This window comes from Lonchura striata, chromosome 8 (assembly GCF_050655825.1).
Source record: "Lonchura striata isolate lonStrDom1 chromosome 8, ASM5065582v1, whole genome shotgun sequence".
NCBI lineage: Eukaryota > Metazoa > Chordata > Aves > Passeriformes > Estrildidae > Lonchura > Lonchura striata.
The window spans coordinates 28,163,808-28,181,772 of NC_140710.1; the positions used below are offsets into that span (position 1 = coordinate 28,163,808).

The window sequence follows — 17,965 nt, forward strand, 5'->3', positions numbered from 1 at the left end:
CCAGCTTGCTCTCAGTCACCCCAATATTAGTGCAAGCTGGGACAGCCAGCCCTGGGCAGGGCTGGACCTGACACTGTTTGATTGTTCCCTGCCCACCAAGAGCTCCTTCCCACCTGTGTACGCAGTGATGGAGGCCAGCTCACTCTCCTCCCGGCCCCGCACGCTCTTCACCCCAATCTCGTACTTGGTGGCAGGCTGCAGGTCCTGGAGGGTGTACTCGGTGGCATCCCTGGAGATGGCCATGCTCTCTGTCCTTCCTGCAGAGATGGAGCCAAGAGCTTTGATCACGGCTGGCCCCACCCCTGGGGCTCAGGAGGGGCTTGGGAGGGGAGGACAGTTCCACAAGGCACTGGAGGTAACTGGGTTTCGTGCCTGCAGGTGCACTCCTGTGTGCCCATCACTCTGCTGGCCTGGCCCTTTCAGCATCATCGATGAAATTAGGGCTGAGGGAGATTGGGTAGTCAAAACAGATGAGGGAGCTTCAATTTCAGGATTGAGCCCTGAATTTAACCATCTCTAGAGAGGGCACACTGCTGGCAGCCATTCTGTGTGCCCCTCTGTGCCAAGCGGCTGCAGTGGTCCCTTCCCATCCTCATCCCTGTGCCATGGAGCCAATTCCAGTCAGTGGTTGCTTTGCCCAAGGCACTGAGATGCTGCCTGGGTGAGGATGACCTAGTGGCTTGCTCGGGCCAGCAGATGGAGGGAGGGTTGGCAGCTGTGAGCTCAGGGCATGAACAGGAGTGGTCTGGCCCGTTACCTTCGGCAGCACGGTAGGATATCCTGTAGTGGTCGAAGGCAGCAATAGGAGCACTCCAGTAGACCATCATGGACTCCTGGGTGACGTTGCCCACCCTGAGGTCCTTTGGTGCATCAATCCCTGGTGAGATGGAGCACAAAGAAAAGCTGTGGGAGGCAGGTCCACCTCCCGTGCCCCTGCCCGCCCTCCCCGGCGCTGTCCCGTGCCTGGTGGGGGGTGTGCCGTGGTACCTGTTGTGATGGAGCCCACGACAGGCTCGGAGCTGATGGTGCCGTGCACGGCCACCAGGGACACCAGGTACTCGGTGGATGGCTGCAAGCCCGTCAGGCTGGTGTGCCTGCGGGTGCCATCGAGTGTGACCTGCTGCGCCTCCTCCTCCTCATCCCGGGGGCTGTAGGTGAGGATGAGGCGGTCTGCTGGTGGGGATGGGTCACTCCATGTGACATTCACACTGGAGGATGTCAGCTGGGAGAAGTGCAGCTGTGAGATGGGCCGAACACCTGGAAGATGGAGAGGAGAGATGTAACCCCAACAGATCCTGCAGATCCTTACCTCCCCACTTTTCCCAGTGCTTTTATGGGAAATACTTAAAAGAGGTGGCAAAGCTGAAGATTTGGGCTCTCCATTGATCTGGGATCAACCAGCAGATCCAGGAGGGGGAAAATGGTGCTTTTCTCAGCTCCACCTGCAAACATCCTCCATCCCAGACCCATATGGTGGGTGATGGAACTGTCCCACTGCAGATGGTATATTTTGCCTGCACTTCATGACTGCAGATTTTTCAGCCAGAGGTCCTTGTGATGTCCCCCAAGGCTTCATTGCTTCTTCTTATGGCCACACAGGCCACCCTGACCACAGAGGACAGCAGAGGGCTGTCTGTTTTCCCCAATTCTGTCTTGTCCAGCAAAGCAAGCGTGTTCAGTGCTGCTGGCCAAAGGGATTGTGCCACCACCTTGGTAGGGCCATCCTCCTTTTGAGGTCAACTGCTCCTCTGTGGACACATTGGCCCTAGCTCTCATCCCCATCACCACCTCAAGGGTTTTGGTGCCAGGGATGCACTGGGCTGGCAGAGATGCCAACAAGAGAACAGTTGTTCTTGTGCCCTTCACAGCATCTTGTGCCCTTGCCCCATCTCAGCTTGTGTTTCTGTACCTGTGAAGGCATCCACGGTGGCCTCCAGACTCTGCTGCCGTCCCCTCTCAGCGATGATGGAGATGGTGTACTCTGTCCCAGGCTCCAGCTCTGAGAGGGTGAGCTGTGACTCGTCCCGGGACACTGTCACTTCAGAGGCCATTCCTGAGGCAGGGGTGAAGGTGATGCGGTAGTGGTCGATGGGACCCGTGGCTTTGGTCCAAGCCAGTGAGATGGACGTCTCAGTGGAGGCTGTCACCAGGAGGTCCCGGGGGCTGTCAAGCTCTGTGGGAGAGGGTTGGTGCAGAGCTTTGTCCCCATGCACAGACTGTCCTATGGGGGCATCTGAGCCATAGGAGCCAGCTGTGCTTGGAGCAGGCAGTGGGGCCAAACTCACCCGTCCTGGCATTCATGGTGGCTGGCACACTCTGCTGGCTGTCCATCACGGCTGAAATCCCGATGCCATACTCCGTTCCCGGCACCAGATCTGCCAGGGAGTGCAAAGAGCACAATGAGGTTTGAGAGCAGCACCTGGCAGGGTGACCTCAGGGTGTGTGTGACCCCTGCTTCCACCTCCACTGGTGGGGGCACAGAAAAATCCTCCAGGGCATCCCTGGGGTTAGCAGCTCTCCCACAGGTCAGCAGTTCTTCTACACATTGCAGAAGAGCTGAGTCTTTTCAAAGAGCCCTGCCTTTGGACAGGGAATTTGGGTTATTTTAGCTCAGAAACAAGCCATTTTTAAAAGTTGTTGCTGAGGTCTGTTGCAATTGCTGGTGGTGAGACAGAAGCTTCTGTGTGTGTGAGCTGAGATGGGAACGATAAAGTAGCTATATTTTTTTCCAAACTGATGTAACATAAAATATTGTCACAAGGCTGGTGTCTTGGAGAGAAATAAATTATGCAGAATAAATGAAATGCACATTATCTGGGAAAGGTGCAGTCTTTCTGGGAGCTGAATCAAGCCCTGTTCCTTGGGGTGGACATATCCTGAGGTGCCTCCCTCAAGGAACTTGGGAATTGAGCTCATCCAGCTCCTTGCATCTTGCACTGCTTTATCTCCATGGAATATCTCTTGCCTCTGCCTGTCACTTCTGCTTGGTTGCTGGTGGCTTTATTCCCCTCTTCCCTGTGCTTCATGATCTTTCATACAAAGTAAGAAAAAGACATCAACTCTCCAGCTCAGCCTCACTGTGCCTCACCCAGGGGCAGCATCCCCTGGAGCCACCAAAACCTTTCCCAAGAGGTCAAGAGAGAGGGACACTCTCCTCCCCTGCTTTTCTCTTGGTACAGTGCAGTCTTGGGGATGGGGAGAAGATGGACCCCCTTGGCCCTGCTCAGTAAGTGTCAGAAGTATTCTGGAAAGAAGAGCCTGGCAGAAGGGAAAGAGAAGGAATAAATGAGCAGGGGGATATAAACCTTTTCTCTCCCAGCTCTTTTGGGATGAGCAAAATTATGGTTATTTCTGTGCAAATGCTGATTTTTAATAGAGACTATGGACCAGGGCCAGGCTTTTTTTTTGCTGCACTTTTAAGTGTAAATCTTTGATAAATTCTGCTCAGTGCCATTCCTCACTGCTTGTCCTGCTGGTAGATGAGATTGGCTGAAAGAATTGCTGGTTGCTTTCATACCATGGATCCCACCAGGTCGCGGGTGACTGGAAAAAAAACCCAGTGGGTTTTGTATAACATCCAACAAGAATGCAGGATATGACTACTCTGCACATTTTTTCATTATTTTCTGCTATGACTAGGTTGTGGGTTTGTTTTTTTTTTTTTTTTTTAATTGGTTTGTTTATGATATACTGGGGACTGGGAGCAATACACTTGTGTGATGATGGAGGTGCTATATAAAAAATCACTCTCTACAAATGACTTAAGAATCTGCGTCTCTGCAGCTTTCTCTGGTTGGGTTTCTTGCAGCCTTACATGAGTCAGGAAGAGCCTTGTCAGCTTTTTTAGTTTTATTGAGAAAAACAAAAGACTTCAGGCTCTTGCCATATATTTCAAGGCAAACTCAAGTCAAGCCATGGATATCATCTCAGTGTGTGTCACTCTTGTGCCTCTGCCCAGGGAAGGGGATTTGGCCCATTTTTAATGCTTCTTCTCACCTAGAAAGCCAATAAATGTCCTAAAGGAAAGCTAGCAGGAGTCCAGCACTGACTCTCTGATCTCATCTTGCTTCTCCCCACACATCCTCATCAAGAGCACAGAAGAAACCAGCCCTGATGTTTTTCTTCTTTCTGCATTCCACTTTTTTCAAGATAACTGTTCTAATTGCCTTGATGCTCTCCAGCCTTTCTTGTGACTCTGCTGCTGTGCCTGTAACTTAACTTTTGGCTTTCCCACTGACCTTTCTCCTATAATTTCATATGGCAGATTCCTGAGCCCTTGAAGGTCCTGGGGAGGCAGAGAGTCAACATGGAAGAACCTGGTGTCCTTCCATACTGAAGAACTTCAAGATGAATGAGAGAACATTTTTGCATATGATTCTTTTCTTTGCTCAAAATGTGCCACCGGAGCAGCAAATCCATGAGGTAAGCAGTTCTAGTCAAAAAGGAAATCACATCTCACATGGTGCTTTGCTGTGTTGCTGCATAAGGTGTTTGGGGCTTTCCTGGCAGTGGGAGGTGGGTGGTGCTTGCAGCCCCTATGCTGGCCTGAATAATGTACTACTTAAATGACTTGCTCAAATCTCTAGATTTGGGTCTGCTTTAAAGCCAATTTGGAAAAAGGCAAAAAACTTGGGCAGCCTCGCTCCACATCGCTGCCCACGGGGCCTCATCACCCATGGCACAAACAAAAAAGAGAAGGGTGAAATAATATTTTCCTGTAGATCAGCCTGAACAGACTTCTTCCCATTTCTCACTTTGCTCCTTGCCAGCTCTACTTTCCACCTGGACAAATCCTTGCTGGAGGTGTACCCAAACCCACACGGGGAAAATGAGCTCTATCCCAAGGAAAACCTTCTCTCCAGTAAACTCCAAAACAACGTCAAACGCATCCCAGCACCAGTGCAACTGCGTCTTGGCGCTGATTTGGGTTCTCCATTGCCTGAGAGGAGGAGGATGAGGGGGAGGAAGGGCGCGTGGGTGCAGGCATACCTGCGAGGGTGGCCCGGGTGGTGGGGCCGGTGTCGCGTGGCACCAGGACCTCGTGGTAGTGCTCCCCGGCCAGGGTGCTGTAGACCACCCTGTAGCTGTGCGCCTCGGCCTCGCTGTTGTCCCAGGCGAGCTCAAGGCTGGCGGGGCTCCGCGAGCCCACCCGCAGGTTCTTGGGGGCATCGATCTCTGCACAACACAAGGGAGAGAGGCTCTGTCTCACCGCTGGGGACACAGCCCTGCCACGGATCCTGGGTGGGACATCCAGGAGGTCCCTCCTCCCCAGAGCATGTCCCGCCAGGAAGGGCTGGAACACTCTCACCTCCTGCTCAGCACAGGCTGTGAGATGTCACCCAGGAGGGTGACGCAGATGCTGGGCACTCGCAGCATCCTCAGTAAGTTGGTTTGGCAGCTAGTTCCATGGTATTAGAGTAAAGAAACTGAGGCACTGTGAGAAAAAGGGCTCTGTAGTAGCCATGTATTGGCCTGAACTGCTCTTAGAAGAAAACCTTGAGCATCTTTACAGGCTCATTCACACTCAGACATTGCCCAAATGGTTTGCTTATTGGTGCTGCTTAGGCTGTGTACTGAATCTGCTCTGGTTTGCACAATAAACCCCTCCAGTGAGCAACAGCTGGGGCTGGGCACCAGCAGACAGTGGGTAACAATGACGGATCTGAGTTTGGGGGTGTATTTTTATGTTGCCTTTTAGAAATAAAGCAAGGAAGGGCAATGCAGCAAATCAGTTGGGGTAAGCATCTAATCTGAAATATTTCTCTATAGATATATATACACACACAATTCACGTACCACAGTTATTACAGTAGGAACCTCATATCCAGCAGTAATGTACATGACAAATAATTTATATACCATAAACCAGCATGGAAATACATGCTCTGACTCCTCCTTTATAGCACGGTAAATTAAATCCCTTAGCTATCTGCAGGTGTAACATTAATTAAAGTTTTACTGACCAGTTAGGGTGTTCAGAGAAGATATAAAATAACCATGTTTCTGGATGTGCTGGTTTCAGCTGCTTTGATTGCTGATTCCTTGGTCAGGGCACCTGCCTTGGCTCTTGATGCTGAGTGGGAGCGAGTGTCCCCTTGAACTCAGACCTGTGCTGAGCATTTTGGTGCTTTTGAGAATTGTGCATTGAGCTGTGGCTGCTCTTAAACTACTGAGTTCTAGAGTTCTAAGCTGTGGGTCTGAATGGGCACTGGAGCTGGTGGGGATGTGTGTCCCAGGCAGCTTCAGCCTTGGTGCTGCAGCAAGACATGGCCAAGATGGGATTGGCTTGGGGTTTATCATTGAAATATGGGGGGTTGAGTCCATCCATGCCTCGCCACTGGCATCTGGGATCACCTGGACTGCCCTGGGGACTATATGAGCACCCCTGTGGGGCACAGGGCATAGAGAGGACCTTTTGCACTAGAGATTTAGTGTCTAGTGGTTTAGTGAGGGCAGAGGGCAGTTTTAGGGGGTGTATTTTAGGATGGGCTGAATAATCTGCTCTGCCTTGCTCCGTGACAGGATGCAAGGCACCTGCATTCAGGTGTTACCATGTCTTCCTCCTAGCACACCACATTAAACCCCAGCCCACTTGTGCCAGGAGAAAAAGAGGTATCGCTAAACCCCAGATGCAAAACCCCCCGAGTTTTTTGTCTGGCTACATCCTAGCTGCAGGACAGCCCATCTGCAGCCTGCAGCAAGCCATCTTCCCACGCTTGCCAGAGGCTCAAGAATTCCCAGCAGTTCTCCCGGCAAGGCCAGCTAGCTACCTGTGGTGAACTGGGCAAAGGCCGGCCGGCTCTCGTTGGCACCCCGCAGGGCGCTGACGGCGAGGTGGTAGCGGGCGCCGGGGCGCAGGGCCTGCAGGGAGTACTGGCTGAGGGGGGGCTGCAGGCGGAAGGTGGTCCTGCCGCCCTCCCCGTCCGCCAGCCCGTACTTCAGCAGGATGGCGTCCACCTTGGCGCGCGGCGGGGTCCACTCCACGAAGGCCACCGTGTCGGAGACATCCCGCACCAGGATCTGCGTCGGGCCGTCGATGACTGTGGGGGAGCAGGGGGGAAACGGGCACCTGTTATTTTGGGAGAGTTGGATGGGGAAAGGTGGAAGCTTTGGGGACATCGGGGATATTTCAACCTGATCTTCAGAGTGGCTGGAATTAGTATTTGGACATGAGGGAGAGAGGCAGCATGGGCAAGAGACATGATCCTGACCCCAAGATACTTAGGGGGTTTGGTCCTCATGGGTTCCCAGTCCCTTGTCCCAATCTCCTGGCTCTTTCCTGAACCCTCTCCACTTTCTGTGGACACCAAAGCAGGACCCAGCAACTCTCTCATTGACACCCATTACAGCTATAATGCAACTCATGCCCTTCTCTTGAGCTGGCTGTCAGCAATAACTCTTATTTGGCTTTTTAAGGTGGTATTTACCACTATATAAAACTCCTATATCTAACTGCAACACACATTCTTTGCTCTTAGATAGCTATTAGTACTTTTGCATTGAAAAACACGTAATTTTCCTTTGTGCCCAACTCTTCAAACCATCCAAACAACTTTTATTGATGTTCTTCTACACAATTTACTCTTTTCTGAGACTTTCCATCATTGGCAAAATTTATCAGCAACAGTATTATGTCTTTTGAAAGGTGTTGACAATGTGTTAAATAATGTGGGGCTAAGGACAAGATCCAAGTGTTGAGAACTGAGGAGTGTCTCTAGAAATGTTCCTGCTTTGGTGCCAGCTCCTGGTTTGTCCTTAAACTGAGGAATCAGCTCATAAAGCTGTTGGTGTCTTGACAGTGGGAAGAGAGGAGAAAATGCAACTGCTCTGGTGAATCTTCATAACTAGCTGGGTGTGGGGCTATGGTTTGTGTTCAAAAAAAACCTTTCAGATAAAAGGTTTTTAGCTAAATTCATACCAGTGATCTAATGGAAGACCTTTTTGGACATTTCTTCTCTTTTTTTTCCAGAGATTTGGGAGCTTCCTTGCTCCACATCCCCCAACACTCAACCTTTGGACATCCTGGGCTCAAACCTGGCTGATGGATGCTTTGAGTCTAGCAGAACTTAATCACTACATTGGATGGATGGATGGATGGATGGATGGATGGATGGAGCGAGCCAAGCCTTGCCATCGCTCCTGTACCATGGCAGTGCTGATACTGCTGGGCAGTCTGTGTTATCACTTAGATGGTCACAAGGTGGGTGAAAAAGCCCACTTTGGGTCTGTAATTTAGACTATACCATATATACATATACCTATGATAGAGCATATCTTGGAAAATGACAGTATAAAATAAGGATCTGCTGAATGCTGCACCTCAGGGTTGGGAGTTCTGGGGGACAAACATGTGGGCAGGGGTGGGACGGAGCAGAGAGGGTTAGAAAAGAACAAGGAGGAATTTGTAGTAGTGAGGTGAGGTCTGGGGGCAAAAAACAAAAGAGCACAGCTGGGAAGCTCCATGTTCAGGTGGGAGCTGGCTGTCCAGCTTGGCCAGGACCAGGTCATGCATACCCTCAATCTCCAACTGCTTCATGTTGTTCAGTCATCCAGTGATCCATATCTACTTAGCTGTGTGGCATAAAACCATGTCTTTGCTGCCTGATCCTGGCACAAGATGTTGAGGAAGAGCAAGGGTGGTGGGGATAAAGCTCTGGGGGTGCTGCAGAGGAAGGCACACACGCCAGAACAGGGATGCCTTTATGGAGCACAGATCCGAGAGCCCACCCCTCCACCTGCACAGGTCAGCCCTTGAGTTTGAGGTACCAGCTTCTAATTTTGCTGACCTCCCAGGAAAAGGAAATTTCGGGCTTGACCAGGAGATGTCTCTGTTAAGCCACGTCGAGCTGAACGCGGAGGCAAAGCAGGAGGAGAGGGCTGTGCTGGGGAGCTCAGACCTGCCACAGACTGCTGCGGTGGAGAGACCCTCCCTTCGCTCTCACCGCCGCCTCAATTAGCAGCACCTTATTACAACCCTCCGGCAGCTTTCTGTGCTGTTTCCTCTTGGAACAGCTCAGGTGGAGCCAGGAGATGTCTGTCTGCCTTTCAAAGCAGACTGCAACAGATCTGGTGTGAAGAGCGTCTTCTCCCCCATGAGCTCTGCTCATCACTGCATCTCCTTCAGCAAAAAGAGCTGAATTTTCCTCTGGTCTGCAGGATGGACCAGTGAGTGGGCAAACAAATTGGTGTGGAAGGGACATGCTGTTGCTCCTGGCTCCCTGCCCTGCTGCCTGATTTGCCTGAATAAGAGGGAGTTGAGGGCATTTAGTAGCACAAAAGCAGGTGGTAGTTTTGATCTGTTATATATAAGTAAGTAATACATTTGTAGATATATTTCTTGAGGGCATCCATCCTCCAAAATGTGATATTAGCAGAGAAGAATAATTTATCCAGATATACAATAAAAGCAGAACTGAGTCTTCATCCCAACCCAATTAACCTCACCACAGTTTCTGCACTTGGGGCAATTTAGGAGAAAGAGACAAAATACTGCATGAAGAAGCTGTTGCTGTAATGTTTGCTGCAAGTTTCATTCCTGCCCATGGGACTTTATTTTTGGGACCAAGCCCTGGGCGCTGTTGTGTTGCCCCAGGTGAGGCTCACTCACGGGTTGAGACGCTGTCGGAGGTGGGGGGGCTTCTGGCTTGTTCCTTCAGGGCCACCACGGTGACAGTGTACTCCTCCCCTGGCTTCAGCCCCGTCTGGTTGAAGGTGGTGACGGTGCTGGGGAGCTGGGCAATCACACCACCCTCATTATTCTGTCAGGGAATGAAATAAGCATTAACCCTCCGCCACCAACTGGTGTTTTGGGGGGCATTGATGCACAAAGAGGAGGTGCCCCCCATGTTGCATCCTTCCACAGCTCGCTCTGCATCCCCAAATCACGTCATCACCTTGGCACACTCCAGCATGGAGGGAGAGACCTGGGATGAAGTCACCCACCGAGCGTGGAGTACTCGTGTTGTTGAGCTGCAAAATCCTCCCCGTCCCTCCTCCCTCCCCAGCTTCTGTATTTTGCCATTTGTGCCTCTGCTGTTCTCCAGAAGAGGAAATATGGTTAAACCAAAGCTAGATATGTTTTCCCTGCTCTTCAGGTGCCAGGAGCCTTTTGTTGTTGATGTATAGGTATGAAGCTGTGAGGTCTTTATTTTGCTGTCACCTGCTTTTTAGCCATCTTTAGTACACTCATTTATGCCTTGTGGTTTTTCCCTGAAAAACTGTAAGGCTTTAAACAACTGCACATGTCACCTTTCCTGCCAGTGCTTGGACAAAGGATCTTTTCTTGCTGCTGTCTTCACTAATAACATGCTAAACAAATCTTTGCACAAAACTCTCAATTCATATTCATCGCTTTTCTCATTAAACAGGAAACCTTCCATTTTAGCCATCAGCTACCATTTTACCTTTCCTAATTTTCTTTGCTAAATCTGTCTTCTCTTTGTCTTTTTCCCACCCCATCCCCAGTGCAGGCAGCAGATGGGCAATCCTGCCTGACCCAGCTTTTGTGGGGGTAAGAGCATCACACAGACCATGGAAGGAGAGTGGAAAGAGCTTTGCAGGAAGCTGCAAGCATCCTCGTTAGGCTGCTGAGGACCAAATTAGCATTTCCTCACCCAGTTTTTGGGAAGACAGGGAGGTCAATTTTTCTCAGAGAGGTTGTGATGCTGCAGTTATAACCCTGTTGTTTTTAACCTTTGGGAATGGGTTTTGGGGTTGTTTGAGGTGTGGCAATGTTTTGGCACGTACCAAGCAAGACTTGCTTGCAGGGCAGTAAAGGACACAGCACTCTCTGCCTAATTTTAGGGGGAAAACCAATGATGGAGACTCAAAAGAGGCCAATTTTGGCACCTGATGGGCAGGAACATGACTGTGACTCTATGTCTTAACTCATGAATTTGAGAACTTTAAAGCTCAGTGAGCTACATCCCTTCCCTACCCAAGACCCTGCATCCAGAAACAGCCATCCTTTTGCACCTTATCTGCCTTTAAATCCCAAAATGTTTCCATGTATTTTTAAGCTTAAGCTTAAAAACAGAAAAAAGAACCAATGGTTTGCATTTATTTGCTTCAGGGGGATGCTGTTCAGCTTAATTCCTGAGTAATAGTGAAATGTTTGAAAGAGCTATTTTTTTCCTACCAAAAGCTTTTCTCTGATATTGCTGCATTTTTCAGCTTTAATCCTGAATGATCACCTGATGGTGACTGCAAATTATCCCAGGGTCTATACCTGCATTACATGAGCTTCAGCTTCTGACACAATGCAGCCGACATCACATCAATAACCTTCCAGCAACTCTTTGGAAACGAGAGAACTGAGTTATTTAAGGCAATTGGGCTCTTGCTTTGTGCTGTGCAATGATACTTCATAGTTAAGAGTATTTAAAACTTTGGGGCCAAATTCTGCAGTTCTCCATTGCCCAGCACTGCCTTTGATTCCAGTGCAGTTTTTTTACAAGTGCAAACATCATAATTGAGCCCTTAATCAGCATTTCTTTTACTGCTGGGGCTTGAATACTCTTATAAAGAGGCTCCATGTACAATTGAAGCTATACTTATGGCTAAATGGTGTAGAAATTATGAATACAGATTAAATACTTGATGTACAATTTTTGTTGCTGCGCACGGAAAATATGGGGTATTTAGGGCAACATTTTTATCCTTTCATCTTTTCTGGCACGATTTCTACCTGCTCGTCACTGCGATTAAAATTCCGTGGCAGGAATGAACCATGCGTGTGACTCGGGGATGCTGAAGGTTGTTGTCTGAGAGCCAGCAGCTGCTTGCTTTGATCCAGGCTGCTTTGGGGAGCTTAGTGTAGATAGCAGGGCAAGGAGGAGAAGAAAGAGTCATTGCAAAGGAGATGGAAAGGAAAAAGAGGGTGCAACAACAAAAGGCAGTGAGGCTGGAAGGGTCTTTTTCCCATCACTGGATTTTTTGGGGGACATTTCTTTAAGGACATGCATGCCTTGACACAAAAACTAACGGGGAAATGCAGGCTGGGAGTGGCTGAGGAGTCTGATACACAGCACAGAAATGGCAAACACAGGCTGGGTATTTTGGGAAGGGGGTAATTGGAAACTGATTTAGCATCCACTCACGGGTTGCTGTCAGGGTGACCAGGAACACCCTGCAGCGCCATGGGTGTGGCAGCAGTACCTTGGGAATGAAGCTGATCTCCCAGCCGTCGAAGGGGAAGGAGAAGGGCTCCCACTGCACCTCTGCTGTTGTCTCTGTGATGGTCTTGAACTTCAGCCCCTGCGGCGTGGCGAGGTCTGGAAGGGAGTGGGGGGTGGTGAGCAGAGCAGGGTGGGTGTGCACATGTTGTACCCACCGTGCTCCCTGTGGGGATTTTGTTATCTGGGCAACAAAAACAGGGAAACTTTTGGTAACTGCTAGCAAAATTCATTTTTCCCCGCTCCATGTGGGTTGGAGGGAAAAGAGGGAAATGTCTGGACCTATGGACACTGAGGCATCCCTCTGCACTGCTGTGTTAATGCTGGGGGTGCAAAGGGGGGTGTGGAGAGTTTCTGCTTTCCCCCTGCCCTCTGTATCCTTAGTCTCCAAGAAACCTCTGTGAAGTTTGGCATTACAGCTTGATACTCCTGTTTTCCTCTGTGCATCACGGACATGATCAGGATTGTGTTTCTCCTGATGCACAGCAGCATTCCCTCTTGCTACACTATCCCCCATATCATGGGAAGTCATCACAGGGAATCATCTGCTCAGGAGTGGGAGGAGAACCTGAGACTTCCGTGTTACATTGTAGTATTGTAGTATTGTATATTGTGTTATATCGTAGTATTTTCTCTGAGGAAAAAAGTGTAATGTTTTGGGCCACATTTTGGGGGCTTCAATCAAACTCTGGAAGCTTTTTCTTCTTTTTAGACATCCAGGTTTTCATCCAAACTTTCTGTCCATCTTTCTGAAGAGGATGGACATATTTCCTCCTTTCCTATATCCCTATACAGATACAATTTTTTTCTTTTTCTTCTTTTTTTCTTTTTCAAGGCTTGACTTTCTGCTGCTAGAAGGTTTTTATGGCAAAAGTGAGCCAGCTTGAGTATCCCCTCAGGATACACGGGTAGCAAGCGACAAGTGCAGTAGGATACTTACTAGTCATCACCTTGGAAGTGACGGGGATGCTGAAGACGTCACTGATGACTGCATAGATGCTGACATTGTAGGCAACACCTGGCTCCAGGTCCGTGATGGTGATGCTGCTCCAGTCCCCAGGCACCCTCTGCTGGAGCTGGGTGCCCCCTGGCACCGCGGGTTGGTAGGAGACCACGTACTCGGTGGCTTCCCCGGGGCCGTCCCAAGCCAGCTCGATGGAGCTGTCGCTGATCCCCGTCACCCGCAGGTTCTCGGGAGGAGACACTGGTGGGAAGGGCAGAGGGACGGAGAGTGTCAGGTGTGCGTGGCTTATTCCTCCACTCCTGTGGGAGGGTGTGTAGCTCTGCTGGTGGACCATGAGCACGGGCTGGGGGTTATGTGCTAGCTGTGGCTGTCTGAGCACCTATAGCAGGTAAAGGCTCAGGAGAACGTGTTGCACTAAGGGTTTAACCCCCACGTTGGGATGAACCTCACTAGCTTTTCGCTCACCTCCCAAACTTTTGTCCACGGTGTCTTTGGGGACAGGGATAACAGGGAGTTAGCCACACTGTGTGGCCTCGGTGTGCCCTAAGTGATGCTCTCTGCCGGGCATAGATTTCTCCCGAGCTTCACGGCGCTCCCACGGGACTCTGGGCACCTGGAACCCCTCGCTTACGCGCTCAAGCCCGGCTCTCCCGCCACACGCCCCGCTCTACCTGCCGAGCAGTCCTGCCCGCCGTAGCCGCGCTGGCAGACGCAGAGCCCATCGCGGCACACGCCGCGGCCGCTGCAGGCGCTGGGGCAGCGCGGCCAGCCGCAGTCCTCGCCGCCGAAGCCCTCGGGGCACTCGCAGGTGCCGTTCACGCAGCGGCCGCGGCCCGAGCAGTCGCGGGGGCAGCGCAGCTGCGAGCAGTCCTCCCCGGCGAATCCCTCCTCGCACACGCACTCGCCGTCCACGCAGAGCCCGCGGGAGCCGCAGCCGGCGGGGCAGCGGAGCTGGGAGCAGTCCTCGCCCCCGTAGTCGCTGTCGCAGATGCATTGGCCCTCCAGGCACACGCCGCGGCTGGAGCAGCCGCCGGGGCAGCGCGGCTCCGAGCAGTTGCTGCCCGCCCAGCCCTCCGTGCACACGCAGCTGCACGACTCCAGGCTGAAATTCCCGTGGCCGCTGCACTGCGGGATGTAATCCAGCTGCCCTGCAAGGATGCAGGAGCGAGGGTCAGAAGCCACCGGGTGGGAGGTGGGAAAAGGTGGGTTTTGCTCTCGGGTCAGGTGTGGGGCAAGGGGGGAATGGCTCTGCCGCTGAGCATGCCCAGCTCTGGCGAACTGGTGGCTTTAGGGCTGAAAGGGGAAAATTGGTGGGGTCTTTCCCTAGGGAGCAGTGGCCCCCATACTCTGGGTGCCGTCAGCCTTGTGGTGGTGCGGGTGCTCCCTGTGGTTTCTCTCCAGCTCAGCACTCGGCTGATAGGAACTTCCCTAGACCTCTTACTGAGAAAAAACTCTTTTCTGGCCAAACCCTCTGCACCAGCCATGACTCCTCTGCTCTCACATCTGCCCACTTCTCCTTTTTATAGATGAGAGATGCCCAGCTGCTTTCTCTCTCTCCTACACGAAGTAGGTATGTACCCAAAGGCATCATCTTCATCCCTATCCTGGTGAACCTGATTAAGCCAGAACTGTTGGCTTTGGGCACGCTGAGGTTGTGGAAAAGCACGGATGGCACATGGGCTCTGGGGCCAGCACTTCTGCCCCCTCTTCACCTGGCAGCCTTGCACAGGATGCTCTGGGGTGAGGAGGGATGATGGGGATGAAGGCACCAGTCACTGACACTGCTAATGCTCCCCTGTTTTGCCCTGAAACAGAGCCATTGCTCCAGCAAAGCGTTTATCCCAGGCAGGCTAACTTTTCCTTGCTGATTTGTACTGCTTTTCCTCATGTGAACCAAGGAAGAACAGAAACCCTTTCTGTGTTTCCTCCAAACTGTGGGAAACCTTTGCACCCTGAAGACCCCCAAGCCCCAGGACTCTGTCCCCAGCTAAATTTTCCATCCTAGCTGACCTTTCTGAGCAGCTTTTCCAGTGGGAGATGTAGCAGATGCACACGTTAAAGCAGCTCAGTTACATGCTGTGCCAGACAGACACATTTGGGTTACTTTGCAGGACAATTCCCATCCAAACTGCAAATACTGGGAATGCCAGTCAGGATCTCTTCAGATGTCAACCTCTAGTTCAGTTATCAAAAGATGAGAGAGGATGCTTGTAAGTGTGCTGGAGAAAAGAGGCTTTCCTCAGGGAAATTGCCTTGGGTGGTGGGGTAGGGATCCTGATTCCTTTGCAGTGCAGTGAATTGAAAGCAACTCTGGTAAAAATAAATGAAATTACTCCAGTTTTAGCTCAGCACATCTGTGATGGGAGTGGAGACTCCACCAAGCAATGAATATTTAATGGGACTGTCTATGCATATTGCAAGTAACCCAAATAGGCCCATCAGAGTTTCAAATTAATTCCTTTAAAACAGGTTTTCCCCACAGCATTTCCTACGTGATTTTAACCCTCACTTTGCACAGACTGGTGTTTCCTGTTTTGTCTTAGTTATTAATGCAGCTGATGGATGTAGCCTTGCGAGGGGTGTGGACTGAAGCCGTATCTGGAAACACATTGACTTCCACTGGCCACAGGATAGATGCCAGCCCAAGCCACCCTGCTGTCTGTCAATCCCTGTTTCTCCCTCCCTGACCAACACACCTTTGTTGGAACTCTTGACCTCAGGATTGATTACACCTATTTCATTTTAATGTGTCCTACACACAGAGGTGTTGGGGTACCACTGGAAAAATCCTCTAATAGCTGCAAAACTTTAAAATTAAAAATACAGTGACTATTGGGGGTAAAAGGGTTGGTTTTAATTTCTGTTCCTTTCTGCTGCTGTTCTTGGTGTGAAAAGCAGTTTTTCCCCTTGAAAGATGCTCTGTGTTGTTCTCCTTGCAAGGAGAACCCGGTGTGCTGAAGCCACAAGCAGGGCTGGGCTGCAGTTGGGATGGATGCCCTTTGAGACAAGAAAAACTATCAGTATGCTGGCTCCTGGACCATGGAAATGCAGCTGCTAGCTCAAACCTTCCTGACCCATCTCATTTCAGCTGAGTGCTGCTTTCCTGACCCTGAGAACCAGCTGAGGTGGAACGAGGAGCTGCCTTTAATGGAGTAACCCTAGGGGGACCTCTTGGAGGTCTCCACAAAAGCACATATTATTATTCAGGTGAAATATAATGTTGATGGTATTGTGCCTTTTTTTTTTTTTTTTTAGGTTTTTGCTTATTTAATGTATTTTTAAATTCTTTTTTTTTTTTTTTAACTCAGCTTTTCAGATATGTTCACTCCCCCTGCAGAGAAGATGAAAGGGCTTATTGCCAGCTCCGATGGCCCTGCCTTCAGCCCAGGGACAGCTTAGGAGAGCATCAGCAGCATCTCTGCTCCCTGTCCCACAGGCAGTGGCACATGTCTAAGAGTGTTGTGAGGACTGCAGAGTTGGGAGATCCCCCTGCTCGCCCCTACCCAGCTGTAACTCCATCTGTAAAGGGTTTCAGCTCTCTCTCCATTACAGAGTTTTTGCAGCAAGTGTGGCACAGGCACTCAAGTGACCAAAGCCCTCCCGGGGGTTTTCCTGGCTGAGAGGACTTAAATTAAGCTTTTTCACTAAAGCCACAGCCCCATGGTGGGTGAACATTGGTTTTCCTCTGTCACTGCTCTGAGTGGCACCATCAGGTTTTGCATTATTTCTCCTGCCTTTCGCTCAAGCCCTCAGTCCCCAGCAAGAGCTAACAGGATGGCATTACTACCTGTGGCTGCATTTTCTTGGCAGCAATTGGAGGTGCATTGGTCCCGGAGGATGGAGACCTCCCTCTCCAGCATCTCAATCCTGCTCAGCAGCTCCTGCAGGGATGGGAGGGAGGTGGAGCACTTGCAGGCCTGCTTGGGCATGTTTATCCTGTGGGTGAAGGTGACCTGGCTCTCGCTGTCGGAGGTCTGCTCCGTGTACTCTGCCAGCCGCTCGTCTTCTGAACTCACCTCCTCGGCCGAAGACTTGAACACGGATGAGCAGCAGCTGTCCACGGGGATGTTGATGTTGTAGATGTGGTGGAAGACCATGGGCTGCTCTTTGATAGGTGGGCTGCAGTTGGCGAGGCCACCTGCCTCATCCACCGCTGTCCTCTCGGCCGGCTCTGCCGTCATCTCCAGACGGCACTCGAAGGGCTTGAGGACAGCGCCCAGCAGGAGCAAGCTGAAGCTGATGACCACACTCCTCAGGACTGGGTTTTCACCGTCAGTCCCCATTTTCCTGGGAGAGAGAAGAGCCTTCCAAGACAGTCTTGGTCAGCCAAGAATGGGGAGGACCTGAGAAGACAGAAGCAAAAGTGTGTGGCTGGTGTTAGCCTCAAAACTATGCTCAGCACAGAGAGGTAAATCCTTCTTGGCTGTTATTGAGACACACATGGGGCCAACTGGACCCATATGCAATCCTGCTGGCTTTGGTGTGTAGGGACACAATTTAGGGTAATTGGGAGTGGCTCTGTATGGGCTTTCTGAAATTGTATGGTGATGCTCTGTGTATCGTGGCTGTCCCAGCTGCAACATTGGTGGAGCCTAAATCAACCCTGAATGGACCCCATGGCTGGTGGGAAGACCTTGTCATAGCCCTTAGCAGGGATATAGACAGATTCTTCTTGTAATTGCTTTTTTATTTAAGAAACAATTAATTTGGTACTATCACGACATCATCTCTAGGCCACTTAGCACATCTCACTTTGCCACCCTCTGCCAAACCTTGAGCCATTGCTATCTCTTCCTTCTAAAGGCCCTCATGCTCTGGAGCTTCTCTC

At 50.8% G+C, this 17,965-nt stretch overlaps 1 protein-coding gene across 2 annotated transcripts in view; it reads right to left on the reverse strand.

Annotated features, from left to right (window-relative positions):
• TNR (tenascin R) overlaps nucleotides 1-17,965 on the reverse strand; it is a 79,488-nt gene that overhangs the window by 15,370 nt on the left and 46,153 nt on the right. The window contains exons 2-14 of one of the 2 annotated variants that reach the window (XM_085586657.1): nucleotides 17,154-17,480; nucleotides 16,925-17,018; nucleotides 13,809-14,285; nucleotides 13,114-13,377; nucleotides 12,157-12,272; nucleotides 9,608-9,758; nucleotides 6,771-7,040; nucleotides 4,990-5,175; nucleotides 2,286-2,375; nucleotides 1,910-2,173; nucleotides 988-1,257; nucleotides 758-877; nucleotides 114-257 (exon numbers count right to left, since the gene is read on the reverse strand). In XM_085586657.1, the coding sequence (XP_085442783.1) occupies nucleotides 114-257; nucleotides 758-877; nucleotides 988-1,257; nucleotides 1,910-2,173; nucleotides 2,286-2,375; nucleotides 4,990-5,175; nucleotides 6,771-7,040; nucleotides 9,608-9,758; nucleotides 12,157-12,272; nucleotides 13,114-13,377; nucleotides 13,809-14,285; nucleotides 16,925-17,018; nucleotides 17,154-17,420 (2,713 nt within the window). In that variant the 5' untranslated portion in view covers nucleotides 17,421-17,480. Of the gene's footprint in view, nucleotides 1-113; nucleotides 258-757; nucleotides 878-987; nucleotides 1,258-1,909; nucleotides 2,174-2,285; nucleotides 2,376-4,989; nucleotides 5,176-6,770; nucleotides 7,041-9,607; nucleotides 9,759-12,156; nucleotides 12,273-13,113; nucleotides 13,378-13,808; nucleotides 14,286-16,924; nucleotides 17,481-17,965 lie in introns of both variants that reach the window. The other variant, XM_021546032.4, reaches the window with a different exon arrangement.